The 24059-nt window shown below is 40.6% G+C and overlaps 1 protein-coding gene across 1 annotated transcript in view; it reads left to right on the forward strand.

Annotated features, from left to right (window-relative positions):
* Positions 1 to 24059, forward strand: part of DARS1 (aspartyl-tRNA synthetase 1) — a 65476-nt gene that overhangs the window by 4297 nt on the left and 37120 nt on the right. Inside the window, exons 2-4 of the mRNA XM_020779661.3 lie at positions 33 to 90; positions 7397 to 7489; positions 14684 to 14786. Coding sequence (XP_020635320.3) covers positions 33 to 90; positions 7397 to 7489; positions 14684 to 14786 — 254 coding nt within the window. The remainder of the gene's footprint in view (positions 1 to 32; positions 91 to 7396; positions 7490 to 14683; positions 14787 to 24059) is intronic.

Below are 24059 nucleotides of genomic sequence, written 5' to 3' on the forward strand. Positions count from 1 at the left end.
AATGCAATAATTTATTTTTCTCCTTATTTTAGGACTATGCAAAGGAAAGATATGGAGTACTGCCACTGATACAATCCCAGGAGAAACCAGGTTGGTTTTTAAAATTTTGGAAAATGCATAGAGGTTTGTCAGGTTATCTATACACAACAGTGTGGATGTGAGGGCGATCTGGCTGCGACATCTGTCACCCCATTGATCGCCAGGGTTGATTCGGCTGATCTGGCTGGCTAGGCGGGTGTCCCCTTCCTCCCTCACCGCTCCATGTGTGTCCCTCCCGAAGCTGCGCGCTCGGTGGAAGAGGACGACCATCCCAGATAGAAGGAGTGTACCGTTCTTCGGTCAAGGGTATACACAACAGGGCACAAATTGTGCTGATTGTTGTATCATGTTGAATTCACTGATTATAGATTTCTAGGTCCTGTGGAGCTAGTGTGTTTGAGAAAATGAGAGAAGCTTGATGAGAGAAGCTTCACTGCAGACTAACCTTTTGCAAAGAATTGTGGAGCTGTATCTTAACTTTAGCATGTGTCAATGTAAATTTTAAAAAATTTAATTATTCTGATAATTTAATTTTTTTTAAATGTAAAATATAAATTGTGGTTTAAATCAATTTGATTTTTAAAAAGTCATTGATTTTTATCCACCCTGCACAGGAAAAAGTCAGCAAATGCTTTTGTAGCATAAAAAAATCAGAGAGGAAAAGAGAAGGACCATTGAACTTCAGGGCAGAGATTATAGAAAAGATTCAGACATTACAAAGAAGTAAAATAAATAGATGACTATGTTTGGTCAAATGTTCTATTCATTATTTTGGGTTAGAGTGCAATCCCAGATATTTCTATATCAGGAAGTTCAGGGTGACTTAGTAACAGATAAGTATAGTTACTAAGTAGTATAACTGCTGTAAAGCTCACCTCTCAGCTTCTGGGAATGATTTAGCAACTTCTTTGACTTTTAAAATGGTTTAAATATGTGGCTGTTTATGAGTTGGGCAAGTACGAAACCCTATTCTTGAATTCTGAAGATATGTTCCTGTGATTCCCATGTAAGTAGATATGCCCTTCATTGTTTATGACGTTCGTTCAACCTTGTAATTAGGTTTCTAAGAGTTATTAGCCTAGAGACATTTTTGTCAGGCTCTTGAGTAGAGGTGTTCTGTGTGCAAACTGAGTGATTAAAACTTGTGCTTATTGGGACATACATTGTGTTGTGTTTGCATATTCAGGATGAGTGTCTTGAAGGTAAAGCTAGTTGAGGGATTTGATTCAGGTTCTGAGAGAAACAGTAGAAAACATGGCAATAAATTGAACAAAATTTCATTGCGCCCTATAAAAAGGAAGTTTGAATGGCCAAAAGCTGAAGAATGATTGGTCAGGAAATATGGAGGTGGTGTTTGGAAAAGTTGCTGCAGTTGCTACAGTGATTGGAGAGATGGAAAGGTGTAGGTTTAAGTAAAAAGAAACAAACCCCAGTCATGGCTAATTAACTCTTGAAGGAGAGCAGCGCAATTGATTCACCTGCTCCTGCAAAAATAGTTTTCTTCAGGATGTTTCTCTTTAGCAGTTGCTTTTTATATGAACAGTGTAACAGTTAAAAAGAACATACAGCCAAATGTGTATACCATCTGGTTTTAATGAGAGCCAGACCATTATGTCTGCAGCAGTTTTTCAGAGTTAATCTAATGCACGTTGTGGATAGTTCCTTGAACATCTACTAAAAGGGTGATGCCTTGTTTTGCCCTTTTTATTCAGGTCTGGAACATGTTGCAGCTTTCTAATAAACTTAAATTGATGACATAATTCATTTTAAATAGGATACTCAGTCTATTTCAGCTGTGTTTAGCAATGTTGAAACATGATATTGGGTTAAAAAGTGTTACTGTTTCACCATTCTTCTATTTTTGTTGTCAGTCTAGCAGCAGTGCAGTGGACTTTCTTCACTACAGTTCTCTGTGTTAGGTTCCCTGTTTTGAAAGTAGTGCCATTCTGTGCATGTTTAGCAAAAAAATAAGACCCAATATGAAATAGTTTAGGATTGCAGTCCAGGTGACTTCAGAAAGAGAGTGTATCTCTTTGGAGAAAAAGTAGGGACTATCACTAACAATTCCTTTCACTTACCAACAACAGAATGATATATGAGATTTGTGCTAATTTTTCATACACAGCATCCCCAATACCATCCTTTTTGAAGCTGAAATGAGTTTGCCAGACCTACACGTTACTTCCACAGAGAACCTCAGCCGAGTATATAATACAGCAGTTCATGGCTGTGAAGATACTCGGAAGGTAAAAGAGTCACAAAACAGGCACCAGCCTGGAATTGAGGAACATGGATGGGGTCAAAATGTGAAGGGACATTCAAAGAAAAGTGAAACTTGTCAGGTTTTGGTTACAGTATCACTTCATAGAAATTGGCAATGCTAATTTAACTAAACGAGCCCTGAGGAGAAATAACGAAATCCATTGTTAGCAGAAGTGGTTTTCATCTAGTAGCATGATGGTGTTCCTTACAACATAGGTTATTATAAACCAAATTTGATATGGCATTAAATATGTTAAGAGTGCTAATACTCACAGATATGGCAACAATTGCCCTTTAAGTGTGCAGTGGAAATATTAATTAGGTTGGCAGATCCCTACAGGGCTCAAATATTCTAAGCAACCATTTCCAAGTTTGAGCATTCCAAAACATTTGGATGGCTTTAATGAAAAAGGTAACTCCTGTTGCGGTTGTGACCTCTTTCAGGTGTTGGAAATAAAGTTAGCCTGAACAGGAGAAAAAAGTAGATTAGCTTCACATGTTTTCATTATGAAGGAGGACAGACTACCCTGTTGCCCTTCCTCAGGTATTCAAATTCACACTTTCTGAAGTGCCAGAATAGGGCTTCTGTCAAAGAAGCAGGTGAGACAGAAAATGAGGAAGCTTCCCTACATATTACAGCTTTGGCTCCATTGTCATCATATGCACATACAAAGCTGCTCTACTAAGAGCAACTCTGTACAGTCATGCCTTGCTTTACGATTGCCCTGCATTACGATGAAACCACATTACGACAATCTTTTTGTGATCGCAATTGCGATCGCAAAACGATGGTCTAAATGGGGTTTTTTCACTTTGCGATGATCGGTTCCCCACTTCGGGACCCGATTCTTCGCAAAACAATGATTTTAAAACAGCTGATTGGCTGTTTCAAAATAGCTGCTGGGTAAACAAAATGCCTTCCTGCTGTTTTCTGGGACGGATTCCTTGCAAGACAGGCAGCGAAAACGGCTGCCCTATGGAGGATCTTCGCTGGGCGGTGAGTTTTGACCCTATTGGGACGCATTGAAGGGATTTCAGTGCGTTTCAATGGGGTTTTTTTCTGCTTTACGATGTTTTCGCTTAACGGCGATTTTTCTGGAACGGATTATCGCCGTTAAGCGAGGCACCACTGTAATAAGTAAAAGCCAAGTATGGGAAGGGATCTGTGTTGAGGCCAACTTCACCTTTAGTCTACACCAGTGTTTGGTAAAATATCTCAGCTGACTTAAATAACAGACAACATAAAAATTCATCTTTCCTGCAACTGATCAAAACACCACCTTCCACATCATTAAAAGTACACAAAAGCCATTTCTTCATTGCATGAACCCAAACGAAAGTATCATAATTGCATATCTGGATCTAATTACATGCATCTTAGCCATAGGATCACCCATCCTTCCCTCCAGAGTAATGAAGTGGGGGACTTGTGCAGTTGGCCCTGCTTACAGTTTTAGAGTAGTCACACAAATATCAAATTCAATTCTTCAAAATACCTCTGGTTTATGAATGTGAGATATTGTGCTTCTCTATCCAACCAGGCTGCGGAGACAGATCTTCTGTCCTCCGCATGCCCCCCTGCACAGCCCCTTTGCACATGCGCGTGACTGCAACCACCCTACTCGCATATGTGTGAGTGCAGGTGTGCCCCACCCCTCAACCAGTCCACAGTATCAAAAATGTTAGGGACCCCTGGTCTACAGGATGCCCTCTTCTGCTCACTACCATTCACACTTGTTGAAAAACAGCCCTAACAATTGCTTTGTGTTTGGATGAGAAGTGATCAATTGATGAAAAAAGGAGTTAGCTTGTGGGATTTTCTCTTGCGTGGTGTTACTTTGTGAATGGTACTGGTACTGGGGGACTCCTGTTCAACACCTTGACCATTAGACCGTGGAGTATCTCATGGTTCCATGATTCCCCGTACTATTTCACATATACATTAAAAACCTGAAGCAGCCTGTCCACAACTTTGTAGTCTGGTACCACCAGTGTAGTGATGACACCCAACTCCATCCGCTTTTTAAGATCTTCAAGGAGGCCCTTTGGTGTGAGAATACAGCCCTACTTGTAAATTTTCAAAAATTAATGTCCCACAGGATTAATTAATGATCTTCTATACAATCCTTAATGTAAGAGTCCCTACTAGCTTCAAAAATATTGGTAGTCCAGGCCAGAGGGCACATTATCAGATATTCTGGAAGGAATAGAGATGAACTACTGGATAGCTCAGTGGTTTAGGTCTCTGACTGTGGAGTCAGAGGTTGGGAGTTTTTTTCCCCACTGCTTCTTTGACAGGCTGCACTTGATGTTCCATAGCGTCTCTTCTAATTCTGCAGTTCTAACATGTTATTGTCATTATCATTGTCTATGCCTTTGACCGGTGTTTTTGCACTACTGCAAAGCCAAGTACTCGGCCCCATAATTTCTGTGTTATAATCTGTGAGCACAAGTCGGAACTATGTCTGGACAGTGGTTTGGGGATGACTCTGCATAAAAATCATGCTTTGGATGCATTTCCCATGCACTTGGGGATCGACGATTTCTGTGTTGTAACCTATGGGCACAAATGGCGCCTATGAGTAGACAGTGGTTTGGGGATGATCCTACAGAAAAAGCATGATGATCTGTGCATCATCTCCATGTTTTTGCACTGTTGCAAAGCCATGTGCTGAAGGACCTATGATTTCTGTGGATCTATGCTCTGAAAGTGGTTTAGGGAGGATAACATCTGAAAGTCATATGAAATCATGTGGATCCGTAAACATATGAGTAAACGTACTCATGAGTAGACTGGGTAAACCATGCTTTGACTTCATTCAAACCCACAAAGGGAAAAAACCAGTGATTTCAGCTTAAATGAGTGAGCTATTGATATCATTTATTTTTCAAAACAGTTTTTAAAATATTTTCACAGCCAAGAGCTAAGAATGTGTGGCCAGGAAGGAGTTAAATTCTTTCTTTCAAGCTGAAGGCCATGGCAGGGTTAAAAATGATAGACTTACACCTGCCCCGTGGGCTGACTGGAGAGACATTCTGATTGTCCAGAATGCTATGCTATGCAAAGAGGTCCTTCAGAATTCTCAAATTGTATTTAAAAAGAGTGATTTCAGAAGTTTTGGGGGTTAAAAAGCAGTAATTAAAGGGTCTGAATTAGAGCCATGAATGGCCAAAATTCTGTAAATAAAAAAAGAAGTTAAGACAGAGGTTCCCTCCGATATGCAAATTGTGTCTTATCTACATTTTTAATCTCTTTTCAATTAGCTGTATAGTTTTGGTCACTTGTGCCTGTATGGGGGTAAAACTGTGGGTTTTTTTAAAAAATCACATCTCAAAAACCCTTTGTCTGCATATCCCCTAATTTGTCACACAGAGCAAGAGCAAACTTTTTGCTGCTTCTGTGCAAAATTTGGTGCTAGTCTGAGGTCCAGTTCCATAGTTAGAGTTTTTTGTTTGGGGGACCCCAGTCTTTGGATTTTGCTTGTAGAATGCTTTTTGCTGTGCTTCTGTAAAATATATGGCTACGCAGTATCCACAGAATTGTGGGAACATATGGGTATAATGGCTCCCATGCAGGTGTGTAGAACAGAGAATTGAAGATCATTCCTTCTTGAAGTGTAGTTAGAGATGAGGGCTTTGTATTCGTATACAAATACAAAGGCCCCTCCCCCAACACAGGTGGCGGCCCTGATTATCTCCCACCCCAGACCTCACCAGACTGCTTACCATGCATTGCACGTGGCTGGCATTGTCACAGCACCAATTGCAACAGTATCTCAGCTGCCACAGCCTTGCCTCCCTGCTTGCCCTTGTGGCTGAGCAGGGAGACTCATCCTCCCACCGTCTTGCGGGAGTGGCTAGGTGAGGCTGCAGCAGCCGAGCTACTGCTGTGATTGGTGCGGTGACAACGATGCTAGCTTTGCACAATGCACGGTAAGTGGTCCGGTGGGGTCTGGAGGTGGGAGATAATCAGGGCTGCCACCTGTGCCAGGGAGCTTCATACTCTTATAAACGGGAAGCCCCCATCTCTAACTGTAATAATTGTAACAGTTTTGATTCTGAGCATGTAAGCTAAAATCAGCTGTGCATAACTCCTTAGTATCCATTTAACCATTGGTATATTCTATTTATTCTTCCATATCTTCTTTCTCTCTCTCTCTTTTTTTAGCATCTTAAGGATTTTAATGTTCTTGACAAGAGTTGGCACTTCGTCGTGGTTCATGGGTTGTCAAACTTGATGACCCATGAACCATGAATTGCCCCCCCCCCCAGTGACCTGACAAACAACAAATCGGCTTGTCATTCATCGGGTCACTTTTATTTTTGCTTTCCCTCCTCTTCCTGTGCGCCGCAGGGCATAGCAAGAAGAGGGAAAAGCAGGGATCAAAGCGATCCCGCAGCAGCGGGCTGGGGGATCCCTTTGATCTCTTCCCTCCTCTTCTTATGCTGCATGGGCATAGAAAGAGGAGGACAGGGGAACTAAGCCATTCTCCCAGCCCCGGGGGCTGATCCACGGGGGCATAAGCAGATAGGGAATGAAGGCACGAATATAAAAGGGTTATATTCATTGCTTCATATTCGTTGGGATCTCTGGACACCAAGAATAAAAAGCAACGAATATCTGACAAATCAGGGATATTTAATGAATATCCTGATTCGTTTTTATATTCGTCCCCATGTCTGTTCTTGACTGTCTATAGGATGATAGGGACGAAAGTGGATAAAATATGTCAGATGATGCCTTTTAAATTTATTTCTAGAGCTTCTTTTGAAAAGAATTTCAAGATGCACTTTCCCCTCACGACTAGAGAATGTACTTGCACTACTTACTGCTCTGTTCCACAGGCTCCACCAGATCACTGGAGCACTTTTGGGACATAGGGGTGGAGGAACACATAAAAATCACTGCCCCTGTTTCTATTGTAGCCAAGCCCCACTGAGCACATGTCTGGATCTGACTCATGGTTTTTCTACGAATTCTCAGTAAATGATTTTCCATGTATTTAGATGTGAATAATATCTGTAGATTAGCCTTTGGTGAGTTCAAAACAATTGCACCATGCTTTCTAAATATGTACTTATGTTTTGTATACAGATCGCGTGTTGATTCGAATAAAAGAATTGACAGGAGAGAAAGCTGATGAAGTTGTCTGGGTCCGTGGCAGGATTCACACCAGCAGAGCAAAAGGTAAAATGGTGTCTTTTATGTGTGAAAAAGAATGGTTTTTAAAATTGTGTTTTTGTGTGTGTGGAACAGGGTGGTTTGGTGTTTTTTTTTAAGTAGATAGTCCTCATGTGTGCACATTCTAGTTCTCTTGCATATTTCATTATTGATCAAGAAGGTTTGAGGTTTCTTCTATCAAAATGTTTTATTCTAATCAGACCTTTGGTCTATCTTGCTCAGTGTATCATCTCTGGCTAACAGTCAGTCTCTAGTGTTCTTTAGGCAGGATTATTTTCTAGACTTAAAAGAGATTCTGGGGATTTCTTGATAGCTCTCCCACTTAAGTATTAACTGACATTGCTTAGCTTCCAAGATCAGGGTGATATGATGATTTGCTCTTCTGGTGCCTGTCCTGTTCTTAATAGTACTACAGACATTTTTAGCAGGAGCACAACTCTGTCAAGCACTAAATTGATGTAGCTGCTTTTATGCAGCTCTACTGATGGGAAGTGCTCCAGCTGCTGGTTAGCATAGTAGACTAGACCTTTCCTTGAAAGAAAGATGTCAGTCAAAGATGTGTAGCTGTTCCAAATTTCTACTGAAATGTCAGCCTAGTACTCATCAGTAGATCACTTTGGGTTGATGACCCCAGCCTACTATTTCCAAGGGGAGCTTTGGGCATTTGCTTCTGTCATATCCTAAAAAGATATAGCAGGTGCAGTGCCTCCTTGTAAGTAGTCACACTGGTTGATAGATGGCCTAGTTTTCTACTTCTTTCTCTCCTCCCTTCAGCAGAATCATCCATATTACTAGATAGTAAGGAGAACATTTTCCACAGAATAAATAACTGTAGGTCTTAAATATTGTGCCCTATATATATGTATCGGAAATATTGGGATATGTTATTTCCATAATGGAACTTGTGTAACCAGTTAGTTTCTGTCTAGTGTTAGCCAATGGGTGTTAAGAGGGTTAGCTCCCAGATAGATAGATTAAAAAGTAACAGTTCGTTTTCTTTTAGAAAATCTGTGTAGTCTGTTAGGTGCTGTCTGTTATGAGTCATTCCCTTACTGTGTCTGTTAAGGAAGATAATATGAAACCATTATAAGTCTGTCAAGCTCAAGTCTGTACCAGGCCAAATTCTTCAAGCACTGTTAGTTTATTCTATATACATGTTTTACAATAAACATCCTTAAAATGTTTGCCATGACCTAGTGAATTTTATTTCAATTGCTGGCATACAGAAGGGAGAATGCCATTCATGATCTGTGTGGTTTTTTAATACTGTACTTGAACCACTGTGTACAAATTCTCAGCACATTTCAACACTTTGAAGACATAAAGTACCATTTAGAAGTAAAATATAAGACAATTGCAAAACAGTATGTCATCAGGCATGCTAGAATTTTTAAGCTGAAAAAGCAAAATAGGGTTAGTCTGTCTTCTATTTTACATTCTAAAGGAAATGGGAAACCCTGGAACAAATTGGGCTTTCATGTTGCTTCAAATGAAATACTTCAGCTCTTTTTTTTTTTTCTTGCAAAATTACTCTTATAGTGGCCTGGAAGGAGAGCCTTTATCTGTGCTAGAATTATGTGGAGTATCTTATTTATACAGAACCACCTGGCTATCATTTTTCTTCACTATGGAAGCACAAGTGTTCCTTGAGATCCATTTCCAGTGCCCAAACTTAAATAGATTCACATCTCTTCAGGTGGTACAAACACTGACAGCTGTTCTGTTGCCAGGAACTTTACATCCTTCACTACATTTTTTAAAAAGACTATATTGAGGCCAGATCAAAGGACTGCTGAAATTAAAAAAAATTTCAGGTGAAGAATGGTAGGGAGGAGGATTGATGGACTCAGACAGGACAAGGAATTGTTACGTGTTCCAGTGCAGCATTAGAGCAAGTCAGGTCTTTTTTTTCTCTCATCAACAAATTACCATATTTCAGATGATGGTGAAACAGACAGAAAGATTCTTCCTCTGTTTTTTCAGTGGACATGCAGACTGTTCTCTAGGTATCCTGGTCCCAAAATGTTTAAGTTCTTAAAGGCAATAAGCAGGACTTTGAAGTGCACCTGGACAGGATTAACTGCCGGTGCAGTTGATATAAAAAATTGGACCAGAGTCTTGTTGCTGTATTTTGGATCAGCTAAAGTTACTAGATGATCTTATAAGGCAGATTCCTGGTTTCTGCTGGTTTAGAAGTCCTTGATCCGATATATTACATTTCGAGGTACATACATTCTATTCTGCTCTGTTGATTTGCTAAGAAGTGTTAATTCTGGAAATGGGTTTGAATGCTGTGTGGGAAGCAGGGTGGATTAATGATTTTTTAAAAATCAAAATTGAAGTTTAAAAGTCAGATTTTTAATTTAAACTGTAAAAAAATCAATTTAAAAAAATTTAAATCATGATTTAAATCAAATCCATCCTGCTGAAAAGTAGCATAAGCTGCTTCTAAGAAGACAGACGTGGGGTGAAAGAGTTTCTGCAGGGGAGCTGATCAAGAATTACAGTGGACAACACTGTTTCCCAAAGATCCCCACTTTTACTGAACAAGACAGTCATTTTTGTTACCTCTGCATATGAGCAGGTTAGGTAAAAATTGCATCAAACTTAAAAGTACATACCCCTCTGTTCCTGTTAGGACTGTCTGTGAGTTGTCCTAAATGTTATTTCTTTTTGAGTAGTAGCACCACCAACAGCCATTTCTAAATACTTTAGTCTGAACAGTTCAGATTTGTTTTCTGCACTTCCTAAGAGGGTAGACCTTTTCACTGACTTCTCTTGAACACTCCTTTAAAAGCTTCCTGTATCAGTAGTTTAGATAATGTAAGACCAACTCATGTAGGCAAAGAAACCTAAACAGCTTCACGTTAACGTAACAGGTTTGTTGAGGCAAGTATTAGAAAATGAAGTAAAAACAAATTTGCAATAAAATAAAGAAAACACATATTTGCTTGCAAAACAATATGATCTCTTGGGTCAGTTTAGTAACTTGTGTTCAGAACAGTATGAGTCATCATCTCTAGTGATGCTCACCTGGCATTGGGAAGGGATAAAAGACAGAGATCAGGTTGATTCTTCTAAAATTTGTTTCTTGGAGGGGTGGGGTCGACAGGCTAAAGAAGCAGCAAGTGGAAAAGACAATGAGTTTGACAGATGTGCAGCAGTCTTCTTCTAGATACCAGCTCATTTTCTGCCTTTGAAATCCATAACATGAAAAGATCCAGCATGTTTCACCTCATTCTGGTAAGGCTGCACCTGGAGTGTTGCCTACAGCTCTCGTCACCGCACCTCAAATAAAGACATCGTGGAACTGAAAAACGTGCACAAGACAGTTACTGAAATGATGGCAGCTGGGGCACCTCCCTTATAAGGAAAGGCTACAGTGTTTGGGGCTCTTTAGTCTAGAGAAAAGGCGCCTGAGGGGCGACATGATTGAGACCTTTAGAATTATGCATGTGATGGATAAAGTGGATAGAGGGAAGCTCTTTTCCCTCTCATGCAATATCAGAATGAGGAAACATCCACTCAAAATGAGTGTTGGGAGAGTGAGAACAGACAAAAGAAAATATTTCTCTACCCAGCATATTGCTAGTCAGTGGATCTCCTTGCCACAGGATTTGGTGATGGCATCTGGCCTAGGTGCCTTTAAAAAGGGATTGAACAGATTCCTGGAGGAAAAGTCCATCGCAGGTTACAAACCATGATGGGGATAATATAAACTCCAGGCTTAGACGGGAGATACCTCCAAATGCCAGATGCAGGGGAGGGGTATCAGGAGACAGGTATCTAGTTGTCTCGTGTGCTCCCAGAGGCGTCTGGTGAGGCCACTGTGAGATACAGGAAGCTGGACTAGGTGGGCCCTTGACCTGATCCAGCAGGGCCCTTCTTATGTTCTGCTCATCTGAGCTCTCACACCAAGACAGAGCTCATGTGGAGAAAAGTATCTGGAGTCATATGAGTCTAGAGAGAGAGAACTGATAAATGTGAGGAGACTTGAGCTCCTATCACTGGTTAATCCTTTTATCTCTAAACAGTGAAGCCCTTTCCTGCCCTTGGCCTGATCCACCAGGGCTCTTTTTATGCTATTGTTCCTTTGATTGAAATATAAAGTTGTTAGCAAGAAGGAAATGTATATAAGGGTAAGAGAGAGGAGTTTTGAGGAGGGAAACAAAGAGAAATGGAGTTGGGGTAGATGTACCATAGCAAGTATCATAGTATAACAGGCTGAGGTTGGGTTCCTCTACTTCCAGTTTGGTTTCTAGAGGGGAAAAACTAGACATAGTGAAAGTTGCTTTATTCAGTAATGAAACAGCAACCCTCTTATCAAGTTTTTTCCTGTCCCTAATGCATAGTTACAGAAATACTGTCAAAAGATCTGACCATGTTGGGCATCTGTAACCTGTGGTAGCATGTAAAGCAGAAGACCATACTCATCTATTTACATAAGTTATGTGTTACATAAAGAGAGGGAGTTGTTTGGAGAAATTTGATGAGCAGTTGCCATTTGCACTGAATCTAGTTTCCAAACAGCTGCATAACACTTACTTGCAGAGTGAAGTACTTCTTTGATGATTGATCCAACCTAAATGAATTTTCTGTTGTTCAGTAAAAGAAAAAACAGGAATAAACCAGAAATGATTGAAAGTTAAAATATAATCTCTTTAAAGTTTCCAATCAGCATAATATTTATGTATAGTATGCATAATATTAAAAAAATGAATTAATTCAGATGCTATTTGATCATCTCCCTATTGCTGCTTAACATCTGTATGAGGCCACGGGGGAGGTCATCCAGAGATTTGGAGTGTGTTGTCATCAGTATGCTGATGACACGTAACTTTATGTCTTCTTTTCCTCTTCAGCATGTCAAGGGGAATTTTTACTTTTTACTGTCATATTACGCATCACGCTTTAACTTTATTCAGCCTCTGGGCTCAGAACGCTTCTGAGCAGTGCCTACATGCTCCACCTCCAATGAGGTATGTTCCAACTGGTTTGTTCAGCATCAGCTGACATCAGTTACATAAGGCTTGTGATTGGAGGAGGCTAAGTCTCCTGACTGTAGGAAGCTAAGCCTCTTGATTGGAGGCAGCCTGTTTGCAGAGGCAAGGTATGGGCCTTTTTGCAATTACACGGTTCTCTCCTCGGCTTACTTCCATATATAAGACGACCCTCAATTTTAGTCTAACGATTTTAGGAAAAAGTAGTGTCATATACACAGAAAAATATGCATCTTTGCAGGGATCTACAGTTTCTAGAATTCCTATGCTGGCTGAGGGTTTCTAGTAGTCCAAAACAATAATTGTCTTTGGTTGTTGTAGGTTTTTCGGGCTGTTTGGCTGTGTTCTGGAGGTTGTTCTTCCTAACGTTTCTTCAGTTTCCGTGGCCAGCATCTTCAGAGGACAGGAGCTAGAACTCTGTCTGTATTCTGGCTCCTGTCCTCTGAAGATGCCAGCCACAGAGACTGGCAAAACATTAGGAAGAAAAACCTCCAGGACATGGCCAAACAGCCTGAAAAACCTACAACAACCATTGGATCCCGGCTGTGAAAGCCTTCGAGAATACAATAATTGTCTTTGTTTGTTTGTTTGTTTGTTTATTCATTTTGTATCTCCCTCCCATTAGTGTCACAGCACTACTTTGGGTGAGTTACATACAACTCGTAAAGTAGAAAACAAAAAATAAAAATAGAAATACTAAAACCAATATCTGAAACCCTGCTGTTGGCCATTGTGACTAAGTGAATCTCCAAGTCCAGAAGTAGCAGCATAGCTCTGAAAGCCATTCCCTTGGTAACCCACAGCAGCAGGAAACGGCTGTGGCCTTCATGCCCTTCTGAGAAGCATTTGGGTTGAAAACAAAGATGATGGACTGGAGATTGACAAAAATAAACCCCGATATGTGTTTCTAAATGTTTCTATAGTATTATATCTGATTTGCATCTGTGTATGTTGATGCTATTTGTATGTTGTATAAAATTATCAGTAGGTGAAGTCTATTTAAGAAGAATTGGCTTGTCTGCTCTCTGTTACCCGCAATAATCCAAACCGCTCAATGGCAGGGATTGAATCAGTAAAACAGAGTGGTTTTGAGCCAGGCTTCCTTGAGGTTATGGAGAGATACAGCTTGATGATTTTCAGCAGAGGCCCACTCATCAACGTATGTGCCTTTTATGTTATGAGTCAACTCTTTGAAAGATGTTGAGTTGAACATAAGAAGTACATCTTACCTGTTTAAAGGAACTATTTAAATAGTTCCCAAAAACACTAGAAGTATGAGATCCTTTTAGCAGGTGCTTTTTTATAAGTAGAGAAGTGACAGAGAAGGGCCTTCAAGTGATTTACCTGCACCATCAAGCTGCACCAGCCTTCCTGTTTCCTTTGGCTGATTTGTAGAGAAAGAAAACTGCATCTATCCTAGGATGTATAGTTCTCTGGGATATGTTTTCTGTAGCCTAATGGGCAATCAGTAACCTCCTTTTTAAAAAAAACAAACATTCTTGCTGGGAGTATAAGGGCCCCAGGTTGCTGCTAAGTTTCTTAATTGTAGCAGAATTGCTCTCATGGCCTGTACAGGACACAAAAAGACTTCTGAGTCACTTTTTCAAAAATTGGAGGTCCGGGTAAAATACAGGTTGCCTAATATCCCTCCCCTTGGAGGCCATATGTTCCTTGCTTCTGCTGTGGTACTTTAAAAAGTTAAGGCTCTAATCCTGTGTATTCTTACCTGGGAGTAACTCCTCTTAAAGGCTGTATTTTAAATCAACTGTGGGTTTGCACCAGAATCTTCATGTGGTCCCAGAAGCATTTGGACAAACTTACATAGAACTACAGTAGCCATGTGGCTCTTTAGAAAACAGAATCTTAATCAGCCGACATTTAATGGAATGAGTAGGCAACAATTTATATAAACTACCTTGGTTTGTGCTTTTTCTCAGGGTGCTGTATGTGCCAGTTTCCTAAAATTGCTTTTTTAATGTGACAATTGTCCTTTAAAAATAACTTAGAACCCCAAACAAAAGTTTTTTTTGTGGTTAAAAGCTGCAGTGAAGGATACATATGTCTGACTGCATACGTTGTTTTGTTACTATTTTCAGTCAGGCTTCATTTTAAAGTAGTAGAACATATTTTCGTATTCATTGACAAAGATCCCAAGTAACTCTGCCCTGAGTGCACCTGCCTTGTTTCTTCCTCTTTTCAGGAAAACAGTGTTTCTTAGTCCTGCGTCAGCAGCAGTTTAATGTCCAGGCTCTGGTGGCTGTGGGAGACCATGCAAGTAAGCAGATGGTAAAGTTTGCTGCCAAGTAAGTAAGCAATTATATCCTGTTGTCACAGTAAACAATGGTGGGAACCCAGGCTTCTGGGGTTGGGACCATTTTCACACATTAACCTCAATGCTGCATTTGTTTTTAAAATGTAGTTATTTAAATTGTCAGTTCACTATAGCGCTGAATGCATTACACTTACAAAGGACAAAATGGAGCACAGCCTTGAAATGTTTTCTGAACCACTGAGGGGGTATTCTGTCTCCACAGACAGTTCCCATTTACTTTCAAGTTGGCTAACAAAAAGGTTGGCAGGCTGAGCTTGGAGACATTATTCTGTTGGAAATTTCTGTGTGCTTGTGAACACAGCTCAGGCCTTTCTCGTGCTTAAATATTAGATCTTCTCTGCATAATGTATTCCGTCTCATCTAAATGCCAAGTGAAAACTTAAAGTATTTAGAAATTCAGCATTGTAATTTCCCCCCTCAAGATAGCATGGGTTAAGAACCTAATTTGTACTCTTTTAATCCTCATTACTGGCATTAAAACTTGTTCTCTGCCTTCCAAACTCTTTTCTGTTCATAATCAATTTGTTTTAGCGAATAGCATTATAGTCAAGGGTACCCCATTCTCCACAGGCGCCTCTAAAATTTGGATTTGGTATGTTGACGAGTCAGTGGGTTGGCAAAGCAATCTAGTAATGAGGGCAAAAGGCAAGGTTTCCTGGAAACAAGCTAAGCAATAGAGAATCATGTAGACTGTGTCTTCAGAAAGGGTTTTCACTTCTGCTCTCAGAATTATTCATGTTTGACTCTATTCTCTTGTTTTTAAAGTTAAGCCAGTGACTGCTCTGTATATTTTGGTTCCGAATCAAAATACGGGTCTGGTTTTCTACATTCTTCACATGCTTATGTAGCAAAGTGGGGTTTAAAGGCATAAAATATTGGAGCTCATTCAGATTTAATTGATTGAAATTTCAAACAAAAAGCAAGTCTGCTGCTGTGGCAAAATATTTGGCAGTGCAGGGCATTTGAGATATGTCTTCTATTTCTTGTGTAGTTGGGGAAGGAATATATACCGTAGCTTAACTAGCTGCCAAAAATACGGTTCGGGTCATCTGAAGAAGGAGATATAGCACATGCTCTTAAACTTTTCTTTTGAGAAGTTCCAAGCAGAAGCAGTTCTTGCAAATTGAGGTTTAAAGCCATAGCAAACAGCACACATTGTGATGATGATTTGGGGTAGTACAGTTCATATAAATAATGGTATTTACAGGGTTTAGAGCCAATGTGAAGTGGGTTGTTTGTTCTTTTAATGGCTTTGAGGTTCAGTTTTGTTTTAGTTTTTTGAGAATGTAATTGGGGAATCCTCCCCCCCAAATCACTTGATCTCTCTAGTTGGTGCCCTCACAACTTTGGCTTCAGCTGTGTGGAGTCCTTGACTGACCTTTCTAATAGCTTTAGCTCCTCTTTTCAACTTTTTATGATCATTTTCTGTGCACCAGGAACTTCCTTTTGTGTCTTCTTTTTGTGTCTTTGTATTGAGGTTTTTCAAACAGAGCCATGCATTTTGCTTCTAATCATCAGTTTGTCATCTCTGTCTCTCAGGGAGACTTCCTGGGCAAGTGGAAGTTTCTTTAGGACATCTAAATTTAGAGTGTACCTCATTTAATACTATATGCATTTAATTTTTGAGCAAGAAGTTTTTTTTCCTATAATGATTTTTAGTCAGCCAAGCCAAGATGACACTTTATTTTCCAGATTACATCAGGAGGCTTTCATGGCCGGGATCTAATGGTTGTTGTGGGCTTTTCGGGCTCTTTGGCCATGTTCTGAACACGGCCAAAGAGCCTGAAAAACCCACAACAACCACTCCTTTCTTTATTGAAGGCACCCATTGCAGTCTTTCTGCTTTCTTTCTTCTCTAGTCCTTTGCTGCCAGGTGTCTGCCTAAGATAGCCACTCTGCGGTCCCATCAAACATGTTGTCTTGATCTTGTTCTCATCTGATTTCTACTGGTTGTATGCCTCCACTCCATGATATAAAATTCTTTTTAACATTTTTGCTGTATATCTGAAGATCTCAAGATGAGATAGAAATGTTAAAATGTTTTAAAACCTTTATCTATCTATCTATCTATCTATCTATCTATCTATCTATCTATCTATCTATCTATCTATCTATCTATCTATCTATCTATCTATCTATCTATCTATCTATCTATCTATCTATCTATCTATCTATCTATCTATCTATCTATCTATCTATCTATCTATCTATTTATTTATTTATTTATTTATTTATTGAATTTATATCCCGCCCATCTAGTCAATAGACTACTGTGGGCGGCGTACAACATTTAAAACAACTTTAAATCATTTAAAACAACTTAAAAATATAGCAACAAAAAATCTGTAATCTTCCCCAAACCTTCCTCTCTTCTTTCCTTCCCCATGTTATTTATATGCCAATATTATAATAGCCTTTTAGTCAGTTTAGAAGTGAAGCCAGTGGTCGCATCTAGAGAAAGCAGGGTCAAAACCAGATCTGGAAGTGCAGAAGAACCTCTCTCCAGTTATGGCTGTGCCTTGATGAACAGGGTTCTTGTTTTGATTTAGATGCATTTTTTGACCTTTCTCTTTCTTCCCTTCCATCAAATAGCCAACTAGCGTGCACTGGGCAATGAGGACAGCAAAAACAAATGTGAGAGTACCCACTCCCTTCATTCTTAAAGGCAACTGTTTCTTCCTTGTCCTACATTTTTTGACATGACCATAAACCCCATAAGAACTATTGACAGTCTGAGAACTCTGGCACCGGTCTCCCTGCCCAAGGAGGAAGATAATGAGAAAACATTGCTCACCTCAGTCATTGCCTGCATGCAGTCCTTTTGATGGTCATGGGAACTCATTGCCAATGAGAACTAGGTGCATGAGATGATACGTTTCAGTTACAGTTCTGGTCAGACCCAAAGAAGTCATCCTTCTTGATTCCTGTCATGAGGACCTAGTCAAACATGTCAAAATTTGGTGTACCATCCGCCATAGATACGGGGTAGGGTGGTTTTGAGATGTGAACTAACCCTCTTGTCAGAGCATCTCTCCCCAGTGGCATCTGCCTAACTCACCAGATCCTCCCAGGCGATGCTCCTCCAGATTGCCACTCCAAAGGAGGCGTGGAAGTCTTCTATACAGACAGTTGAGCAACTGGGTGCACAATTGTTTGGACATTCAGTTATCCATCCTAGATAGGTTGTACAACCAATTACTGTATGCAGTCTGTTCTGCTAACCTGTTTTGGATTTTACTTTTACACTAACTGAAACTCACTTTTCATCCATTTTTTTCCTGCTGTGGTTGAAAAGATTCTGCTAGGAGTGCAAAACAACAGTGTTGTTGTTTTTAAGTTGATGCTAATTACTTGGCTAATATGTCACATAGTTAACTCATACACTTTGGTAGGTGAGCTCTCATAAAAATAAGTTTGCTTCTGAAAACATCTCTTTAACCTATTCTCAGTCCTCCACATGTAAGAAAGCAGAGTCAGCTGTGATCAAAATAGATTGTTTCTAAATCAGGCAGACCTCTTGTGATGCTGCTCTTATAATGTTGAAAATCTACGTTAACGAAAGGAAGATAGCTTTCTGAGCTTTGTGCAATTTGGTCAGCTTTGATTAAAAACTGATTACAAGTGACTCATTGTGAAGAGGGGGCTATAGGTTTCTTGCAAAAAGTGATACTGGAAAAGGTTTACACAGATGCAACTAGAATGCAATCATGCGGTTAAAACAGAAAGTCTTGACTAATACAGTGGTGCCTCGCTTGACAAGGATAATCCATTCTGTTCAAATCGCTGTTAAGCGAAATCCTTGTCAAGCAAAATGAAAAAGCCCATTGAAACGCATTGACAACCGCTCAATACGTTCCAATGGGTGAAATACAGCGTCCAGCGAAGATCCTTCATGGGGCGTCCAAAGTACAGCAGGGAGCCATTTTAAACAGCAGGCGGCCATTTTGAAACCCGACAATCAGCTGTTTTCTGATCGTCGTAAAGCGAAAAATCGGTTCCCGAAGCAGGGAACCGATCATCGTGAAGCAATTTTTCCCATTTAAAACATCATTTTGCAATCGCAAAAGCGATCGCAAAAACTTCATCGTTAACCGATTTCCTCGTCTAACAATGTAATCGTCAAGCGGGGCAGCACTGTACTTGGATAGCTGAACATGAGCATAACATTTAGAAGTCAAAAACTAAATGCTACTGGTTTGAAAGATGCTAACTTTTTATAGTGGAAATAGGAGTTATCTCATTTAGGTTAAGGGCTATATTTGCACATCATAGAAGCCTGGAATCCTAGCCTAAATTATGAAAGTCATTTTGTCCTGAGTTATTCTTTGTATCATTTGGATAAGCAAATAAATCATAGATGCATAGCTTTGGGTGAGATTTGAACCCAGAATTTTGGTTATGTTTTTATATGTACAGTTAGGCATCCTTCAGTCTCGAAAGACTATGGTGACGTGCTCTGTATGGAGGACTTGGAACAGCATCTAGTGTGGCTGAAGAGGCCAATTCGAGAGTGACAATCTCTTCCACACTGAAGACACATCCAATCTGTCCCTTGTCTAGCTCGCTGCTTTTGCTCCTTTTGACTTCCTCTTTGTCTCGGCCTGCTGGACAAGGGTCTCTTCAAATTGGGAGAGGCCGTGATGCACTGCCTGCCTCCAGGCTGAATGGTCAGATGTCAGGGTTTCCCATCTGTTGAGATCTATTCCTAAGACCTTCAGATCCCGCTTGCAGATATCCTTGTATTGCAGCTGTGGTCTCCCTCTGGGGCGATTTCCCTGCACTAATTCTCCATACAGGAGATCCTTTGGAATCCGACCATCAGCCATTCTCACGACGTGCCCAAGCCAACGTAGACGTTGCTGTTTCAGTAATGTATACATGCTGATTATTCCAGCTCATTCTAGGACTACTCTGTTTTGAACTTTGTCCTGCCAGGTGATGCCAAAAATGCGTCGGAGGCAACGCATATGGAAGGTGTTCAGCTTCCTCTCCTGCCGTGCACAAAGGGTCCAGGACTCACTGCAGTACAGGAGTGTGCTCAGGACACAGGCTGTATAGATCTGGATCTTGGTATGTGTCGTCAGCTTCTTACTGAGCCATACTCTCTTTGTGAGTCTAGAGAACATGGTAGCTGCTTTGCCAATGCGTTTATCCAGCTCAACATCCATGGTGAGGGTGTCAGAGATGGTTGAGCCAAGGTACACAAAGTCATGAACAACTTCCAATTCTTGTGTGGAGATGATAATAGAAGGAGGTGAGTCCACATCCTGGCCCACGACTTGTGTTTTCTTCAGGCTGATTGTTAGTCCAAAGTCTTGGCAGGCCTTGCTGAAACGATTCATGAGTTGTTGGAGGTCTTCAGCAGAGTGGCCAACAATGGCTGCATCATCTGCAAAGAGGAAGAACCGCATGCATTTCAGTTGGACTTTGGTCTTTGCTCTCAATCTGGAGAGATTAAAGAGATTTCCATCTGATCTAGTCCGGAGATAGACACCTTCTGTTGCAGTTCCAAAGGCATGCCTCAGCATGACAGCAAAAAAGATTCCAAAAAGGGTTGGTGCGAGGACACAGCCCTGTTTCACTCCGCTTCTAGGACTACTGATGGGATCTGATGTTGAGCCGTCAAAACCTACAGTGCCTTTCATTCCCTCATGGAAGGATCTGATGATGTCAAGGAGACGAGGTGGACATCCAATCTTGGGAAGTATTTTAAAAAGGCCATCCCTGCTAACCAAGTCAAATGCTTTTGTAAGGTCTATGAAGGCCACTAAGAGTGGCTGTTGTTGTTCCCTGCATTTCTCCTGCAACTGTCGGAGGGAGAATACCATGTCAGCAGTGGACCTATTCGCTTGAAATCCACACTGTGATTCTGGATAGACTCTGTCTGCAAGCACCTGGAGTCTCTTCAGCACCACACGGGTAAGCAGCTTCCCTACAACGCTAAGAAGAGAGATGCCACGGTAGTTATTGCAGTCGTCCCTGTCTCCTTCTTGTACAATGTGACGATGTTTGCATCCTTCATGTCCTGTGGTACTCCAGCAGAGACAAAAGATTTCATACAGTTCGGTGGTGATGATCTCCTTACCGCATTTCAGCACTTCAACAGGGATGTTGTCCCTTCCAGGTGCCTTGCCGGAGGCGAGGGAATCCAAGGCCGCTTTTATTTCTGCTAAGGTTGGTTCGCTGTCCAGCTCTTCCAAGACAGGCAGGCACTCAATGTTATTTAATGCTTCTTCGGTTACTGCATTCTCTCTGGAATATAGCTCGGAGTAGTGCTGCACCCAGCGTTCCATCTGCTGTGCTCGGTCCTGGATGATCACACCTGTAGCAGACTTCAAGGGAGCAGATTTCTTCTGTAATGGACCTAAGGCCTGCTTGATACCATCATACATTCCTTTGATGTTACCTGTGTCCGCTGCTATCTGTATCTGAGAGCAGAGCTGAAGCCAATAGTCATTGGAGCATCTCCTGGCAGCCTGTTGGACTTGGCTACAAGTGGCTCGAAGAGCTTACAGGTTGTACTCGCTAGGACAGGTTTTGTATGCTGTTAGAGCTCTTCTCTTATCCTCGATGGCTGGCATTAACTTCTCTGAATGGGATTCAAACCAGTCAGCCATCTTTTTGGTCTTCTTGCCAAAGGTGGACAAAGCGGTGTTATACACAGCGGTCTTGAGTTGTTCCCATCATTCAGGTGCATTTATATTAGCCGGACCTGGAAGGGTTTCCTTAAGTGCTTGGGCAGATTCCTTCACTTTTCTTTGATCATGAGTCTTGCTGATGTCAATACGTGGTCTTCCTTCCTTTTTCGTGTGATGCAATTTCTTTGTTCGCAGTGTTACTTTACTACACACCAGGGAGTGATCAGTATCGCAATCAGCACTCTGGTAGCTGTGTGTGATCATAACACTAGGAAGGCTAGAATGTCTAGTGAGGATCAAATCAAGCTGATGCCAATGCTTGGATCTTGGATGTCTCCAGGAAACTCTGTGTTGCAGCTTCATATTAAAGAATGTGTTGCTGACAAAAAGACCATAATAACAGCAAAACTTCAGTAAGCGTTGACCATTTTCGTTCATCTTTCCAGTGCCAAAACGACCTAGACAAGTGGGCCAATAATTGTGATCAGCACCAACTCTAGCATTAAAGTCTCCAAGAATGAACAGTGCCTCTCTTTCAGGGACTTTTTTGATAGTAGCTGCCAGATCGTCATAGAATTTGTCTTTCACTTCTGTAGTGGATGACAGTGTTGGTGCATATGCACTAATGAGGGTTACTGGTCCTGCTGATGAGTGGAACTGCAGAGACAGGATTCTTTCATTCCCCACAGTAGGTGGAACAAATATGAATAAATAATCCAGGATTTGTAAATTAATAACAATCTTTGGTTTAAAGATGGTTTATTATCTCAGCTTGATTTTACCTGTAATCCCATAATTGTCCTGGGCATCACATGAAGTTGTTTTTTCCATGGTTTGTTTTCTTGCTTCTAGGCTGGGAGGAGCAAATGGGCTATGCATAGTAGCATGGCTGAAGAGTAAGATTGTATAATGTGGCTTTTATCTGACTGGGATTTCTAACATAAATAGACATAAAATCATGGTCACTGAGTGTTACAGTACAGTGGTGCCTCACTTAGCGATTGCTTCGTTTAACGAAGAATTCACTTAACGATGAGTTTCTTGGAGGAATTTTCCGCATCGTTTAACGATGTTCTCTATGGGGGATTTTCACTTAACGATCTCTGTTTTCGCTCATTTTAAAGTGTCTTAAAATGTTTGAAACCTGTTTTAAATGTTTGGAATCGGTAGTCCCCCTTGTGAAACATGTGCAAACTTAATTTGGCTCTGTTCTGAGTCTTCGTTAATTTTTGGTGATTTTTTGTTTTCCCCCTTTAAATGCATTGAATGGACAGTTCAATGGATTTAAAGGGGAAAAAGAAAAAATCACCAAAAATTAACGAAGACTCAGAACAGAGCCAAATTAAGTTTGCACATGTTTCACAAGGGGGGCTACCGATTCCAAGCATTTAAAACAGGTTTCAAACATTTTAAGACACTTAAAAATGAGCGAAAACGGAGATCAGAAAGCCATTCAAAAGCATTGCAGCCGGCTGCAATGCTTTTGAATGGCTTTCCGTTGGGGGAAACATTGTTTCACTTAGTGATGTTTCCTATGGGGATTTTCGCTTAAGGACGGTAATCCGTTCCCATTGGAACGGATTAACCGGTTTTCAATGCATTCCTATTGGAAATGGTGTTTCGCTTAACGATGTTTTCCCATAGCAATGGATTTTTTGGAACCAATTAACATCGTTAAGCGAGGCACCACTGTATTACTGTTTCCTATAAGAATGGCATAATTGTCTAGGATGTTTTTTCTGTGGTAGGAAGAGCACAATGTGGTGTTTCTATGCTAGTGAAAGTCTTATCTGTTTGGGGGGGTGGGGGTCACTGATGCTGTCGCTGCAGACAAGATTGTAACATATGTCTATTCAGAAGTGAGTTCTAGTCAGTGAAATTTCTGATTCTTTGTTTGTATCTTCTTTTTTCCTTTTCTCTTAAAATGCTTTGTGGGCAATTGGACCATCCCTGAATCTCTCTCTGTCTCTTTCTCTTTCTGTGATACAAACAGGGTGATTCCTAATTTTCTCTTTGAAATCAGAGAAAATTTTTATTATTTTTCTTGTTATTGTAATGATGGTGGCAACAGTTGTGATCTTGTTTTAGTCCACCTGGTTCTTTAGTCCACTTTGGTTCTTGGCCAGGATTTGTCTTTTTCTGCCTTATTTTATTTTTACCTGAAAGTTCATGATGTACCAATTTGTGATAGATTTACAAAGCAGGAATGCTTTCTTTGAATCTCATGATGGTTCTTTGTTTGGTTCAATTGTCTTGAAAGCCCAGATTTTTAAAATTTGTTTTGTTTTGTTTCAACTGTCGTTCCCAGAATCCTTCAGGTAGCATGTTCTGAGTCTGTTCTTAGAATATCTCCTGAACACATTCCATTGTTTAATGTAAGAAACATTTCATTGTTATTGGGTAAAGCAACTTCTTTTATTGTACAGTGGTGCTTCGCATTACGACGTTAATTCGTTGCAGCAAAATCGCTGTAAAATGAAAACGTCGTAATGCAATTTTAAAAAGCCCGTAGAAACGCATTAAAACCCGATTAATGCATTCCTAGGGCCTTGGTTCTTCTCATTCTAGGGGACTGGAATGCTAAAGTAGGGAGCCAAGAGATAAAA

This window comes from Pogona vitticeps, chromosome 1 (assembly GCF_051106095.1).
Source record: "Pogona vitticeps strain Pit_001003342236 chromosome 1, PviZW2.1, whole genome shotgun sequence".
NCBI lineage: Eukaryota > Metazoa > Chordata > Lepidosauria > Squamata > Agamidae > Pogona > Pogona vitticeps.